This window comes from Colobus angolensis, unplaced genomic scaffold (genome assembly GCF_000951035.1).
Source record: "Colobus angolensis palliatus isolate OR3802 unplaced genomic scaffold, Cang.pa_1.0 Scaffold206, whole genome shotgun sequence".
Taxonomy (NCBI): domain Eukaryota; kingdom Metazoa; phylum Chordata; class Mammalia; order Primates; family Cercopithecidae; genus Colobus; species Colobus angolensis.
The window spans coordinates 5,618,247-5,634,826 of NW_012115222.1; the positions used below are offsets into that span (position 1 = coordinate 5,618,247).

At 42.4% G+C, this 16,580-nt stretch overlaps 1 protein-coding gene across 1 annotated transcript in view; it reads right to left on the bottom strand.

The window, feature by feature from the left end:
* Positions 1-6,342: 6,342 nt before the first annotated feature.
* The window catches only part of RGSL1 (regulator of G-protein signaling like 1), a 107,884-nt gene continuing 97,646 nt past the window's right edge, over positions 6,343-16,580 (bottom strand). The window contains exons 18-22 of the mRNA XM_011942119.1: positions 15,443-15,552; positions 13,413-13,499; positions 12,259-12,325; positions 10,732-10,933; positions 6,343-6,662 (exon numbers count right to left, since the gene is read on the bottom strand). Coding sequence (XP_011797509.1) covers positions 10,897-10,933; positions 12,259-12,325; positions 13,413-13,499; positions 15,443-15,552 — 301 coding nt within the window. The 3' untranslated portion in view covers positions 6,343-6,662; positions 10,732-10,896. The remainder of the gene's footprint in view (positions 6,663-10,731; positions 10,934-12,258; positions 12,326-13,412; positions 13,500-15,442; positions 15,553-16,580) is intronic.

Sequence of the window (16,580 nt, forward strand, 5' to 3'; positions counted from 1 at the left end):
AACTATATATATATATATATTTGGTTTATATATACACACAGATATATATGTATAGATAGATAGATAGATAGATAGATAGATAGATAGATAGATAGATAGATAGATAGATAGAGAGATAGATAGATGAGAGGGGATTTATTAGGGAAATTGGCTCATGTAATTATGGAGGCTGAGAAGTTCCCCAACAGGCCATCTGCAAGCTGGAGACCCTGAGATGCTGATAGCATTGCTCAGTCCAAGTTCAAAAGCCTTAGAACCAGGGAAGCCAATAGTGTAATTCTCAGTCTGAGTCTGAAGAGACTTGACAACCAGGGGTCTGCTGGTGTAAGTTCTAGAGTCCAAAGGCAAGAAAGCCTGGAGTTTTGATGTTCAACGGTAGGAAGATGGTGTCCCAGCTGTGAGATGGTGAGAGAAAGAGAGAGAGAGAGAGAGAGAAGGAGAGAGAGAGAGAGAGAAGGAGAGAGAGAGAGAGAGAGAGAGTTTGCCTTTCCTCTGCCTTTTTGTTCTATCTTGGCCCTCTAACTGATAGGATGGTGCCCACCCACTTTGAGAGCAGATCTTACCCGCTCAGTCCACAGACTCACATGCCAGTCTCCTCCAGAAACACTCTTACAGACATACCCAGAAATAATGCTTTACCAGCTATCAAAGTAGGTCTTAATCCAGCCAAGTTGGCACCTAAAGTTAACTATCACAGGGCTCTAATGGAAAAGGTAGACAACATACAAGAACAGATGAGTACTGTAAGCAGAGAAATGCCAGAGATCAAAAACACTGTAACAGAAATGAAAAATGCCATTGATAGATTTATTAGTAGATTGGGCATGTCTGCAAAAAGAATCCCTGAACTTGAAGATTTGTCAAAAGAAACCTTCAAAACTGAAAAGCAAAGAGGAAAGAGATGGAAAAAAAAACAGTATATTCAAGAACTGTGGGACAATTACAAAAGGTTTTACATACATGTTAACATACACATAATGAGAAGAATGGAAAGAGAAGAGAGAAAAGAATAAAAGAAATATTTGAAACAATAATGACTAAGAATTTTCCCCCAAATTAATGTCAGACACTAAACCATAGATCTAGGAAGCTCTGAGAATATCAAACAGAAGAAACAAACAAACAAAGTACAAAGTTTAAATTACAGATCACTTGGTATTGTACATTCTAGGGGTTTTGACAAATGTACCATTAAATATATCCACCGTTAGAGTATCATATGGAATAATTACATTGTCCAAAAAAATCCTCAGTGCTCTGCCTATTCATTGGGCTCAAGAATCTTCCTAACCCCTTTGGATGATGATGTGTCATCGACTGTAACAAATGTACCAGTCTGGTGCAGGTTGTTGATAGTGGGGAGGTTATGTATGTGGGAACAGAGTATATGGGGACTCCCTGTATTTTCTGCTCAATTTTTCTGTGAACCTAAAACTGCTTAAAAAAATCTATCTATCTATCTATCTATCTATCTATCTATCTATCTATCTATCTATCTATCTATCTATCTATCATCTACCCATCTATCTATAAAACTCCCCCAGGAATTTCAATGTGCAGCAAGATTGGGGGGGACCAAAGTTATTTTATGGTATACAAAAAACAGAAAAGAGTCATAGTTAATAGTGGTAACAGGCATGGTTAACAGGCTTCCAGGGTTCAAATCTCAGATCTGCAATTACCAGCTGTGGAACCTTGGATGTTTACTTAAACTTTCTAAGCTTTTTTCTTTTTACTCATTAAATATGAACGTATTTACTTCACAGGTTTATTGGGAAAATGAAATAACACATGTGTGCACTTGTCCTTCCAGTTGCCTGCTTGGGTCTCTTCCAAGTATACTTTCTTTCCTGCTCTAAAGCTCTTAAACTTCCACTCCTGCTCTGAAATAAATAAATACATGAATAAATAACACATGTGAAGTGTTAGGCACTTGTCTTGCACATAGTAAGTCCTCAATAAATGCTAATTATCACATTCTGGAATCCTGTAATTATCATCATTCTCTCCACTACCCTTCCTGTCTACACAGGTTTTACTAAACTTCTTGTGGTTCTGAGAACGTGCTGGCCTCCTGCTCATGTTCAGATGATGTGTGCTTCTTCTATAGTCTAAACCACCTCCCAGCTCACCCCCTCCCCTTCCTGATTGTGTGTGGGATTGCTGTTTCTCCTTCTGCCTTGGCTCAGGCATGTTCCCTGGAGGAAGTTTCCCTGACTCCAGTGTGGATTGTTTATATTTGCTGCTTATCTTCAATCTGCTGCTCCACATTCAGTATCTACCCTTCTCTACCCTGAGGTTTATCCCCACAGCCAACCTCAATGGACTACATCAATGGGTTTCCTCACTCTGGCTGATGAATGAATTCAACCAATGGGAAGTCTTGGTAGGAAATCCGAGAAAAGGAGAAGGACAAAGTCTGGGTACTTATTTCTCCCTTCCAGGGTTTCCTGGAGCTGTGAAGATTCAGTCACCTGAAAGTACTGCCCCCCAAAACACAATCTTGAATACCATAATCCCAAGTATTGAAATCTTGAAAGATAAAAATTCCTAAAGATCAAAATCTCTAACATCTAAAAGCCTGAAAAATCACAGTTCCAAAAGAACAAAATCCTTAGTGTTGAAATCCTGAAAGCTGAGTTCTGGGGAAGAGGTTAGTGAATTTTCCGTTAAACACAAGGTAGTTGCATCATTATTTGCATCAGGTTAGGCAAATCTATCACCTTACTATTGTCTTTATTTGAATTTGGCGGAAAATTCAGATAAGTTGGATTGACCACGCTACATAGCAACGACAAAAACTCCATTTAAAAATGCATCATTTTTCTGCATTGGCATTCCTTCCAACTGTTGAAATTCCAGGAGCTTTTCATGAATTAAAGCTGCATTTGCCTGAAGAAACCAGCAAAGTTACTGACAGATTTGAAAACAGTTACACACACAGTAGAATAAGAAGACACACAAAGGTATTGCTGTTTGCACACTAGATTGTTTCTGCCAAATTTGTGGTCTTATATATGAATGCGTGCAGAAGGGATTTACGAATACCCAAAGCAACATAGAAGCATGGCATAGAAGATGAGAAAATTTAATAGGGAGTACTCATGTCCATTTATATCAAATCATAGAAGAATTTAAAAAAAGGTAGTGTCATATAGAAAACGAGTGTGAACAATTCTCCAAGGAGAGACACACCCTAAAAGATAAAAAGAAAACAGCTATTCAAGATGCAAGACTTCAAAATATCATGATCATAAAAGTCGGTCCACTCTTATGGACTACCTCCGAGCAACTGCCCGTAATATGTAATATACCTTTACATATGTTGAATTTTTAAAGTTTTTTTGTTTTGTTTCATTCCTCTACTATTTTAAATTGTCACCATTTTTTTGACAATTTGTTAAGTATTCCATCTTTGCATCATTTCCAATACTGGGGGTATAAATTGCATAAAGACTTTCAGAGAATTCTAATTTGTTTTATGCATTTTTTGCAAATTTGACTCCTTCCTTGACTTTGTCCGTGTATGCAAAAACACTAAAACTTTCTCAGTAAATAAAGAGATGTCCTTTTTGTATATCTGCTTTTATGACAGATAACATTTCTCAAGATCTTAACTCTTTGGGCAACTGCGTATATGGTAGTAGTGGCCTAGTGTGGTTTTTGATTGATCTTGTCAAAATACTTAGGTTGTGTGTCATAATATTTCAGATGACTGCAGTTATAAAGCTGGGCACACACCATTACCAAGCATAGTGATATGCATTATATATTTTGCTTTTGACTGACTTCCTTATGACTATGGTTCGTCTGCTCATAGTGTTATGTTTGTGTGACTGTCATTAGTATAGCTGAGTATTTACACTGACAAAAATGTTATTACTGTCTATTTTATCTTGTCAAGTGGCCTATGAAGAGTTCTGTTGTGTTTCTATGTCTGCCAAATACATACCCTTTTAAAATGTAAATAAATGTTTTTAAAGAATTAAATTTTTTTTTTTTTTTTTTTTTTTTTGCAGAATTGTGTTTTCAGGATTTTGATCTTTCAGGCTTGTGATTTTTTGAATTTTAGACTTTAGGGATTGTGATCTTTCAGGATTTCAGCCTTCAAGATTATAGTGTTTGGGATTGTGCCTTTCATGATTATGGCCCAAATCCCTGGCAAAGAGGTCTGATTCCCCAATGCTGTCCTTGGATGCAGCTACCAGGCACCCTATCCTCAGAGCCCAGTGTTGGTCCTGGGGCCTCTGTGTAACTAGCTCTGGGTATTGCACTTTCCCTCACAACCTCCCTGCACTCTCCACTGCCTTTGTAAGTTGTCCCTTTATTAAACCACCTCAGATTACCCTAATCAGAGAGTGCCATCTCTCCTCTGCTGGGACCTTTCCTGTGTTCTTCTGGGGCCTCTATCCCTCCTCACTATCCATGGTGCCATACCAGTCCCTAGTTGGCAGCATATGAATGGGTTTAATTTCCAAATTTCTTTGACAGATGATAGCTGGAAGTAGAATCATCATGTCTCACAGAAACAATACCATCACTGGCACTGAATTTGTCAGATAAGGCCATCAGTGCCCATTTAGACGAAGTATAATGGAAGTTTTACACCCAGGCGTCCTCTGCCTTCCTGAAGGTGCCCAGAGGACTTGTGGTTTCCCTTCCCTCCCCACTTTCTGTAGCCCCCTGGACTCTTCTTGCTCCTCCCTTCACCTGCAGGGACTCAGCACTCACAGCTCACTTTCACCCTCAGAAAGTCCAGGATGGGGCCTCGGGAGGCAGGACTGGAGATGAGTAATTCCCCCACCAAAGCAGATGCTCCTCTCATCTCTGCTGGGACCCTGTCCCAACCCCAGTCCCAGCTCCAGTGTTGAGTATTCAAATTCCCAGACCCATCCATTTTGGTTGGAGGCGGGCAACAGGGGGTGTTGCTAGATCAAACATAGGATGTTCAGTTAAATTTGAATTTTAAGTAAGCAACAGATAACTTTTTTAGCATCAGCTAAATATGTCCATGCAATATTTGGGCATACTCAGGCTAATAAAGTACTCATTGCTTATCTGAAATTCATATTCAACCTGGTGCCTGTATTTTTATTTGCTAAGTCTGGCAGTCCTACATCTCTTCAATCTTTTTTTTTTTCTACTGTTCCCATTTCCACCTACCCAAATCCATATTTTGACACAAATACAATTCTTGAAAAAATGACTCGTATAGACTCTCTGATTTTCCTCTGACAGTTAAGCAAATTGTTGAGTCTTTGTGTTCAGAATCTCCACGTGACACCAGGAAGCATCACATATTTTGAAGCCACTGACAAGATGTGTAGTGCTGGCATTTTCCTGCCTCCATTACTTTGCCTGTAGAATGAGGCTTGCAATTCTTAGCCCTGCTGTCACATAGTAAGTGCGCAATAAAGGCTCACTAATATTTTTAAAGCACGTATCTGTCAGTAACTCAGGGTGTGCGTGTAGAGGGTATGGAAAGAAGTCTTATTGCTCCCTATTAATAATAAACATATAACACACAGGTATCCTCTGAAGGACTACATATGCGTTAGGAATTAAACAGATCTTGTAGGGTTTTGTTGTTTTTTGTTTTGTTTTGTTTTGTTTTGAGACAGTATCTCACTCTGTTGCCCAGGCTAGAGTGCAGTGGTACGATCTTGGTTCATGGCAGCTTCGACCTCCCAGGCTCAGGTGATCCTCCCACCTCAGCCTCCCATGTAGCTGGGACTTGTGATGCCCTTTTCATCCTGCCCCCAAGGACCATACAATTTGCTGGAGAAAATACATTCAGAATTTTCCCAGGAATAAATTATTCACTATACCACTCCTGATCAACCACTTCCTTCATGTCCTGGGAAGTTTGGGGAAAAGATAGAAGGAGGGAAAGCAACTAAAGTCCCCCACCGTCCATCTGTTCCTGGCCTTATGCTGTGCTCTTAGACTACATTATATGCAGTCAGTCCTCAAACAACCCTATGAGGTAGACATCATCAGCTCCATTTCACAATACAGTGTTGGGAGTCAGCGAGGGTAAGTAACTTGCTGATGATCACAAAGTTGCTAGGAGCAGAGATGGGATTTAAACAAGATTGCCTCATGGAAAACCATGAGCTCTGAAGGAGGGTGCAGGGCCTCCTGGTCTGGACTCTGTTGGTTGCAGGAGGGCCAACTTGTCAAAGTCACTGTGTGGGACTAGCTGGCTTGTGATCATCTGGGAAGAGAAGTATTGTATCCACGAATCATTTGAATTGGAAATGGCCTTGGGAGCCCTCTTGGGAGCAACTTATCATTTTCCCTGTGCTCTTTTACTTAAGAAGAGGATGGTAGGCCCACAGATTGTGAATGTGGACATCCTTTATTCTGGCTAATGACCTGCAGCCCTGGAGGTGTATGGGTGAGGCCTGGCACCCTGAGGTCCTGCATACATGGGCCACTTCCTCCTCTGGATGACACTTGGATCAGTTGGAGTCTCTCAAAATGAGGGATAGATGTCTTTTCATACTTCTGTATAAAGAAGGGAGACTTCATGTCACTCTCTGACATGTTTCAGAAAAGGCTTCTATGAAGGTGAAGGCAGGTCTCAGTCACTCTTGCTCTTTCTGCTTTCCTCTGCCTCTTTCTGTCACCCTTTAGTCTGAATGGTCTGCATGAGATTCCTAAAAAACAAAGAGTTCTTAAAGCATCAAGATTCATTGGAATATAAAAAAATTCATTAAGACAATAGCATTTGCTATTTCTTCTTTATGGTGGTAGTCACAACTGTGATTGATAGTCTAATTGATTTTCTGCTAATAGCACAGTCTGACTATAAGGTCAGTGAAAGCATGAACTTCACATTCTGTTTTCTCCACTGCATTTCCAGCACCCAGCACAATTCATTTACTCATGCATTCAATATGTATTTATGAGGCAACTATTATCTGCATGTCACTGTGCTAGGCAAGGTGAAAAATAGTTCTTATTCTATTCTAGGTACAAATAAAAATAGGACTTGGTCTCTGCGCTACAAAAGCATGTAGTCTAGTAGGTGAGACACATACATGAATAAGTATCTCAAGGAGAGGAAAAAATGTGTCTCCAAAACTAAGACGAGAGAGTAAGAGGAGAAAGGAGAATCAGGAGGTATCACAGTGTGATGTCTGTGTGACAGAGAAGTAAGGGAAGGGCCCTTTAGACGATCACCAAGTTGCTGCAGAATGGGGTATATGAGACAGAGAGAGGGAAAGACAAACCTGGAAAACTGGACTGAGACCATATTAGCAATGGCCTTGTATGTCCCACAAAGGAGTTGAGACTTTTCCAACCGGTGAAGGAGGGGAATAAAAGCCTTCACACTGAGGAAATGAGCAGGTCAGATTTGTTCTCAGCGTGTGGGATGAAGCAGAGTGTGTTGGGTGTGTGTGGAGAGGAGAGTGTGGTTACTTCACAGGACCAGTGATGGTGATGAGGGCCTGACAAAAGCAGTGCCAGTGAGATAGAGAGGAAGGCCTGGATAGCAGTGACACGGCAGAGTGGCAGAACTTCCCATTCCTGCAGGTAAAATATGGGAGGGGAGGCAGAGGAATGAGTTGAGGATAATTCTGAGTTTTCTAGCTTGGAAGATGGGGTTGATTGGAGAAAAGAAATAAAGGGGCCAAAATTGATTTGGGACACATTAAGTTTGTGCTGTGGACCCTGTTAGAATGGATTAAATTTGCAGTGACTCCTATTAGAGGAGAAGCTAGGGGCTAGGGATCTCAAGCAAATGGGAGAGTGCGTTGTAAGAAGGTAAGTTCAACAGGAGAGCCACAGGGGGCACTGACATTTAAGGAAGAAGCAGAAGAAATGTGAAGGAGAATGAGAAAGAATAGTCAGAGCTATGACAAGAGACAGAAAAAAATGGTGTTCCCAAGTCTCTAGGAGGCAGTAATCGCATCAGAGGCCCAGACTGTGAGTTCATACATTCTTTTCTAAGGAAGGTGGTCTAGAACTGTGGTAGGTAGAATTTCAGGTGACCACCCTAGGATATCCATGTTCTAATCTCTAGAACCTGTGAATGTGTGACCTTACATAGCAAAAGGAATTTAGTGGGTGGAATTAAGGCTAAGGACCTTAAAACAGAGACATTATTCTGGATTGTCTGGGTGGGCCCTAAAACGGAATTGGGAGGCAGAAGAAGGAACCAGAGAGATGTGATGGTAGAAGAAGAGGCAGGAGAAATTCAAAGAACGGGCAGGACTTGACCCACCATTGCTGGATTTAAAGACAGAGGAAGGAGGCCATGAACCAAGGAATACAGGTGGCTTCTCAGAAACTGAGAACAGCTCTCAGCTGACAGCCAGGAAGGAAGCAAGACCTCAGTCCTATACCTACAAAGACTGAATTCTGCCAACAACCTGAATGAAGCAGGAAACAGACCCTCCCCAAAAGCCTCCAGAGGGGAACACAGCCTTCCAGACACCTTGATGTTAGCTTGAGTCCCAGATCAGACTTCTGACCTACAGACTACAAGTCTGTATAATAATTTGTGTTGTTTTAAGCCAGTAAGTTTCTGGTAACTTGTTTTGGTAGCAAAAGGAAACTAACACAGGAACTGAAGTGGGCCAGGTTCCTTACCTGGTCCCTCTTTCTTGGCCGTTTCCTTAGATGGCAGTGGCCCCTGGATCTATTGTTGGGACTCCTTTCCTCCCCTCTCATTTTTTTGTTCAAACTAGACCCAAGACCCAAATCTAATTTCAAGGGCAAAGAAAAAAATTAAAGCAAAGATTGCAATTTGTTGGGCTGTGGGTCAGTCTTGTCCCTAGCTAAGATTTGTTTTAACTGTAATGTTACAGACATTTTTAATTTCTCACTTTTTTCCTCCCTTCCTTCCTTCCTTCCTTCCTTCCTTCCTTCCTTCCTTCCTTCCTTCCTTCCTTCCTTTTTTTCCTAAGTAGAAGCTCTGGCAACACTAGGTTGGCTGACTTGAGCGGACTGTCTCTGACCCCTTTGGGACACGTTCTCCAGTTCACCGCAGTCTCTACCATTCCCTCCTCTCTCTCATGGACTGCTTTATTCATTTATACACCCTGCCTGTATTCTACAGGTGACTGACTTAGTGACACTAGCCTAACTGGCATTAGAACATGTTAGATCTGGGATCTTTGAAGGGAGCATGTAAGAAACTGAAAGAAGCAATCACTAAGTCTTAATAAAGGAGAAGATTTTTTTTTTTTCCAACTCAGGGATGACCTATTAAGTACCGTGAATCCTTTTAAATAACATGTTTGTGTGTTTGCATACCTACACATGAATATACCCATGGTGATTGTGGAGACAAAGATAATTAAGAAATAGGAAGATGGGGCAAAGATCTAAGTTCAAATGGATCAGGAAAAGTACCTTTCTTTTCCTTAAGTGGGGCCCATCTATTGCCAAGATGCAGGTTCAGCCATGTCCCACTCCAATGTGAGTGTATTTCAGTATGTGATCATGAGTTAGTATTTTGCTAGATCCTCGTCAGTCACCTTGTTGCTGGCCTAACATCCCCTCTAGTCTCATGCGTGGGGCTTGTGACTTACTCCTTTTTGATGAAGCGCTTCCCTGTTACCTCAATTTCACTAAATGAGCTCTTCTTTGTTCCTTACCTGGGTTCTTGCTTTAGTTTTTTGCCTGATTTTTAGGGACTGAGATTCTGTTTCATGCCCACTCTTCCTTCTATTAATTGCAGTCCTGTTTTAAAGCTCTAGCCCTGATAGGGAAGGGAAGTCTCATATGCTTTTGTCCAGGCCTTCCTGTCTTTCTGGGCCTTCTCCCAGGGGCCCAGGGGGCTCTCCACACCTCACCTTTCTTCAGCCTCCTCTAGAGTCATGTCTGCCTACAGTCTGCCTGGATCTCCTGCAATCACAGCCCCACCAGGTGACCTCAGAGTCTCAGGCATTCACGAGCTGTGCTCCAACATCACCTTTTTCATCCTTGTGAAAAGTCTGGGAAATAAAAAACATCAGCACAGCAGGAAGTTTTGGCTGGAAATTTGAAAGGATTCTCCAAAAAGCTTTCCAGCACTTTCCTGTACTGTAACCCACAGAGATGACAAGCCAACCTCTCCTCAGTGACCTCAGGTGGAGGGCTTGTTCAGGAAATTCTGACTCATTTTACTTCTGATTTTTTTCTCAAAGGAGAGAAAATAGTCCTATTCATTTAAAATTATGACAACAGTTTAGGGATTTAGGTCAAAAACCTTACAGTTTTTTATCTACTAGTTGGCAAATGAACAGAACTCTCAGGAAGAACTATTCTTTTTGTGCATGAAAAGTTGCGTAAATGGTTGGCATAGAACAAGAACAGGACAAAAAATCAGAAATGGTGTGTTCTAGTCCAGATGTTGCCATTTACTGTCCAGTAATCTGGAGAAAGTCACTTACCTTCTCTGTGAGTCAGATTCTTTAACTGTTTAAAAATAAATGATTTCTGACATGGTTGCCCACAGGGTTGTTGTGAGGACTTACTGAGACAATGGGTGTGAGTCACTGTCTAAATGAGAGATCCTACCATTAAAAGACACCATCTGTCCCTGCTGATAATTATAGCACCTTACTCTTGATTGCCTTCAGTGATCTCTACATCCATTTCATGGGATTCTTTAACAACCTGAACCAGGGTTTGCACACAGCCACGAAGCTGTGGAGCAAGACCTAGAGCCCAGGTCTCCTGACCCAGCTTACTGTGGAAAGAAGCTCTTCCTCTCATGCTCTGCCCAAGTCTTACCCATTGCAGTCTGGTCCTGCCATATCTGGGCTGTCACCCCATTGCCCTTCTTGATCGTTTCTGGGGATGATGGCACCAGGGCCTTTCATTTTTGAGCAGAAAAGTTTCTATCAGTGTTAGGAGGCCTCTGAGAGATGATTTGCCTCTGCTGGGGGTCTGGCTTGATTACTTCTTCTCTTTTTTGGTGTAGGATAATTTTTGTCTGAAGGGAGAGAGAACAACCAGTTATCACAATTATGATGCAGTAATTGAAGTTGTGTTCTCTGTTGGTTTGTCACTGTCATTTCCTTTAGGAATGGCAAGAGCCAAAACAAACCTTCAGGCTTCAGAATAGGGCTTCTCACATTCTCAGTCTCACCTTCCCCAAGGTCTTATAAACTCTGAAGCCATGCATTGCTTTTCCAGTGTAAAGAGCTTCAAAGTATCTTGTTTGTCTTCTGGGCACTGGCACTGGCAAATAATGCCTGGGCAGCTCCAAGTCCCTGTTGGAAGGGCAGGTCTGGAAACAGGCCTGATAAGTGACATGGCTGGCAAGGACACCAGGCCTGTCATTCAGAGGCTGCTGTCTACCACTTTGGCCCCCAAATAACTCTTTGGCACTCATCAGCTGTGGTTTTCACGACCCCTGGGGATTCTCCCAGAGCCCTAATTTAGCATCAGTTTCACTTAGAAGTTTGTGCAGAAGTGAGTTAAGCTGAAGCAGATTTTAACAGACTCAAGTCCCTTCTGTTCTTATTGCCAATATCCTGCCAAGCAGAAGAACAGATTTTCTTTCTTTCCCACATTATGCACCCTGCCCTGAGCAGCCTGGACTATTTGGGAAGCTGGCAATAAAAGATCATCTGAATAAAGAGAATGTAGGACATATATACACAATATAATACCAATCAGTCATAAAAAGATAAAATCATGTCTTTTGCAGCAACATGGATGGAACTGGAGATCATTATCTTAAATAAAATAACTCAGAAAAGGAAAGTCAAATATTGCATGTTCTCAGTTACAAGTGAGAGCTAAATAATATGTACACCTGGACATAGACAGCAAAATAATAGACACTGGAGACTTGGAAGGGTGCAAGAGTGGGAGGTGGGTAAGGGATGAGAAATTACCTAATGGGTACAATGTATACTATTTGGATGCTGACTACACTAAAACCCCAGACTTCACTAGTTCCTGATATATCCATGTAACAAAACTGCACTTTACTCCTTAAATTGACAAAAATTAAAAATAAAAATCAAAGATCATCTGGGACACTTCCACAGCAGTAGTATTCTATTGAAAAGTGGATCAGAGACTCCAGCTTCTTAAAAGTGCCTCTCCTAGTTGGAGGTGAGAAAAGACCCCCACAGAGAAACACCTCCTTAACTTCCCACCAGAGGCAGCAAGTTCAGTTTCTAGGTTCTGCATGCTGAGGAGAGGCAGGGTACGAGGCTAGTCTCTGGAAAGTTTATACCATCTCCCATTGCATGCTTGGACATAGCATCTCTGAACTGAAGAAGAGGATTCCCAGCTCATGCCTACCCCTGGACAGGATGCAGCTGCATGGCAGATACCACGAGTCTTGGCTGAGTAAGGTTGCTTGATGAAGCTAAAGAGAAATACAGAGAAAAACTGCATCAGAACTCATGACATAGACACAGTCACTGAAAGGTCTCCAGCCTGGAGGACCATGCCGGGAGGGCTTCCACGGACACCTCCAGGGCAGGGGTTGGAAAGTGAAGGTAAAGCAGGCCTGTTCCAGGGATATTCAGTAGACCTGGTTTCTACACTGCAATTTGTGTGTTTGTGTGTGTCCCAGGAGACTTTTCAGCTGGACATGAACGCCATTATGTCAATCACATAGACCCAGGGAAGTAAAATAGGAGATTAGGGTAGATGAACACTAGAAATCACAAGACTTTAGGACTGTTTGGAGCCTATGGATCACAGGCAATGTTCCATAGTGGCCTCCCCCTTGAAGCAGTGAGGAAACATGTACAAATGGGCAGGTCAGGTACGCTGGCATTTCATGCCTGTGAGATGCAGAAAAGCAGTATTTCCAACTTCTTCCCCTAATAGAAGCTGGAAGTTGGGATAGAAAGGGAAGGTTTGTTAGGAGAGACTATGTGGAAACAAAGGCAGGGTTAGTGGGTGGGAGTGGAGTTGACTCCTTAAGACTGAAGATGGGGAAGAAAAAGAACATAATATGGCCTCAGTATGTGAGATTAGAACTGCAGGGTTTGTGACAGGGAAGAGATGCACAGCAGGAGCCTCCAGGAAGCAGGAGGTATGAGATGGTGTGTTCAAACCAGCAGTTGGTCTCAGTGTGAGGAAGAAGTGACAACTAGGACATTGTGATAGTCTCTTAATAAAGATCATACATCATGCCTGGAAATGAGGAGTCAGCAGAGATATAGAGAAGCTTAAGGTACCTGCCTTCCTGGGGTGACAAAAACCAAGAAGATAGAATTATTTAGATGAGAGTTGCCCACAGAGCCATGGAAGGAGGTCAGGAGACACAATTTTCACCTCCTCTCTGCCACTCACAAGCTATGTGATCTTCAGCAAGTTACTTCACATTTTGGGGGTCTCAGTCTCCTTACGGTCAATAAGGGGATTGGCCAAACTTGTTTTAAAGTCATCCTCTGATTGAGTGGCAAACTTTTGCTATCAGTGGGGATCCAATTCCAACTCACAATTTTGAACTGAACTTATTGCTTCCCGTTGAGGCTGCAACCACTCAATACCTCTGAGCAAGGTGAACCTTAAGATGGCATTGTCTCCTGGGGAAGGGCAAAAACAAGCATTAAAAACACTTGCAACAACTCTTAGTGAAATGAATCTTTCTAAGTAAGCAATACAGCTCTTGTTTAACACACCTTAGATTACAAAATGTTAATGATAAAACATTATCTAAATCTAAACCTTTGTATGTGAAATGCTATAGTTTGAATGTCACCTCCAAAACTCATGTTGAAGTTTAATTGCCACAGAGATGGTATTAAGAGACAAGACCTTTAAAAGGTGATGAGGCTGGCTGGGCACAGTGGCTCACGCCTGTAATCCCAGCACTTTGGGAGGACAAGGCATGTGGATCACCTGAGGTCAGGAGTTTGAGACCAGCTTGATCAACGTGGCAAAACCCCATCTCTACTAAAAATACAAAATTAGCTGGGCATGGTGGTGTGTGCCTGCAATTCCAGCTATGTGAGAGGCTGAGGCAGGAGAATCGCTTGAACCCAGGAGGTGGAGGTTGTGGTGAGCCAAGATCACGCCATTGCACTCCATTTCCAGCCTGGGCAGCAAGAGCGAAACTCCATCTCGAAAAAAAAAAAAAAAAAGGTGATGAGGCCATGAGGGGTCTGCTGTCATGAATGGATTATTGCCATTATCATGAGAGTGGGTTTGTTATAAAGGTGAGTTCAGCCATCTCTTGTTCTCTATCATACTCTTTTGCCCTTCTGCCTTCCACCATGGGGTGATGCAGCATAAAGTCCTTTGCCAGATGTTAGTGTCATGCTCTTGGACTTCCCAGTCCCCTGAATCATGAGCCAAATACATTTCTTTCTTTATAAATTACTCAATATGAGGTATTTTGTTTTAGTAACACAAAATGGACTGAGACATGAGATCAAGGATGTGAGACTGAGAGAGGGGAGCACCATGCTCAAGGTCTTGCAACTTGTACATGATGACTCTCTGATGCTGTTCCCAGATTCATAGACCTGATTTCTTTGGTTTTCAGAACTTTCCCCTGAAAGACATTCATCCTTGTCCTCACCAGCCACTGCCCTGTTCACTATCCTCTTCCTTGTTAAAATTCCCTTTTGCTCAAGTACCAATCACAGCTGTATGACAGAGATACATTCTGAGAAATGTGTCATTAGGTGATTTTGTGGTTGTGTGAATATCATAGGATGTCCTTACACAAGCCAAATGGCAGAGCCCACTATACACTCAGGCTTTATGGAATAGCCTATTGCTTCTAGGCTATAAACCTATACAGCAAGCTACTGTACTGAATATTATTGCAATTGTGACACCATGGTATTTGTGCATCTAAACATAGCAAAAGTGCAGTAGAAGTATAGTGTTATAATTTTATAAGACTACCATTGTATATGTGGTTTATTATTGACTGAAACATCATTATGTGGTCCATGGCTGTGTGTGTGTGTGTGTGTATATATATATACATATGCATATTTACTTATTTTTTGTGAATTTGTACAAAAGTAAATATGTGTATGCTTTCATATATCTACTTTTTAATATATATATGTCTGCTTTCATAAAAATTATATATACGTGAAAACATATTTATCACATTAAAACTATATATGCAGATTTTAATGTTGTTGCTTAACGTTATAAAATAAATGCTTTCTAAATGGGAGGGTTTAATGGAGATAGAGCAGGGGGCTTCTTAAGCAGCAGAAAAGCAGATCATCCTCTCCATGTACCCTCAACATAGACTGTGACCGGCATGCACAGAGGTGTCCCGGAGTTATTGCTGGGGAGAGGTACCCTCTGCTAGCACTGCTAGTGACAGATAATTCGTGCTTTACCCTGAGTCCTCCGTCTCCCTGAGAGCCAAGTAAATGAGCTGTCCTGGCTCTAGCAAACACCCTGGAGGAAGTCTTGAATTTGGCCCCTTGGGCCCTTGCTTTCTCTTCGCAAGTCTTGGTTGCTAGAGAATGGGGCTGTGAGTCATGATGGAGCTTACCTCCACTCGAGAAAGGATACTTCTCCGTAGATTTAGGAGGGCTTTTTCTGTCCTTGAACTTCTTCCCCCTGTACTGTAAGTAAGAGCGGGTCACCTTCCAGAAACAAAACCTGTGGGAAGAAAGGCTTCTGGTCACAGGAGGGAACCCCTAGTGGAGGGGGCTGGAGCACCGAGCACAGGGGAAATGGGGCCAGGCCAGTCCTCAGAGAATATGGGTGTCCAACAGAGAAGAGGAGAGCATCCTGGCCTTGGAATACTACCTGCCAGTGGCCTTTGTTCTGAGGCCTCCTCTTTGTCCAGACCTGGCTCCAGTGGGGGCCTGGCATGGGCAGTTTGTTGGGACTTCTTTCTGGAACCATCAGTGAACGGAGCCTGTAAAGGGCCTGCTATCCCGAGGCCTGGGGTGAGGTTAACCCCTGAGGTGCACCCCAGCATCAGACTCTGACATCCCTATCTGACCCCACCTGGTATGGCCAGAGTGTTCGAAGGGCTTTTGCTCAGGTCCTAATCCTAGTTTCCACCCTGACCCTTACTGAGAGCCTTGACCACCTCACTCTATTCCCAGCAGGCCCTTCCCTGGAAGAGACCTGGTTTCTCATGTGAATTCAGATTTATATACTCTTTATGACTTTTATGTTCTCTAGAAGCCTGTGCAATACTCACCACCATCTCTTCCTTCCTGGCTCCAAGCCCCTCGTTATCCCTACCTGCAGCCAGTCCTTGGATTGGACCCCTTGGAGGTCAATCTTGGCTAAGACTGAATTTATTTTCTATGGCGCTTCGGCTCTGGTGGTTTTGCCTGCTGCCCTCCTCCCCTCTCTCTGAGGGTCAGTCTGCTCTATGCCAGTAGACTTTTCCCATTTCACTTGCTGAACTGGGTCTCCTTCCCCTAATGGACCTCCCAATATGCCGCACATGCATTATTTATAGTGATGAGAGACCAAGAGACCCACTTACCAAGTGATTCTAGGCAAGTCCCTCAACCACTCTGAACCTCAGTCTCATCTGTAAAACAGGGATAATTATACTCCTCCCCACCCACTGCATAGGGTTGTGGAGAGGTTCATTTAAGATAATATATGTAAGCACAGTTTGCATAATGTAAATTTCTTTATAAGTATGTAGGAAAGTAAGTAAA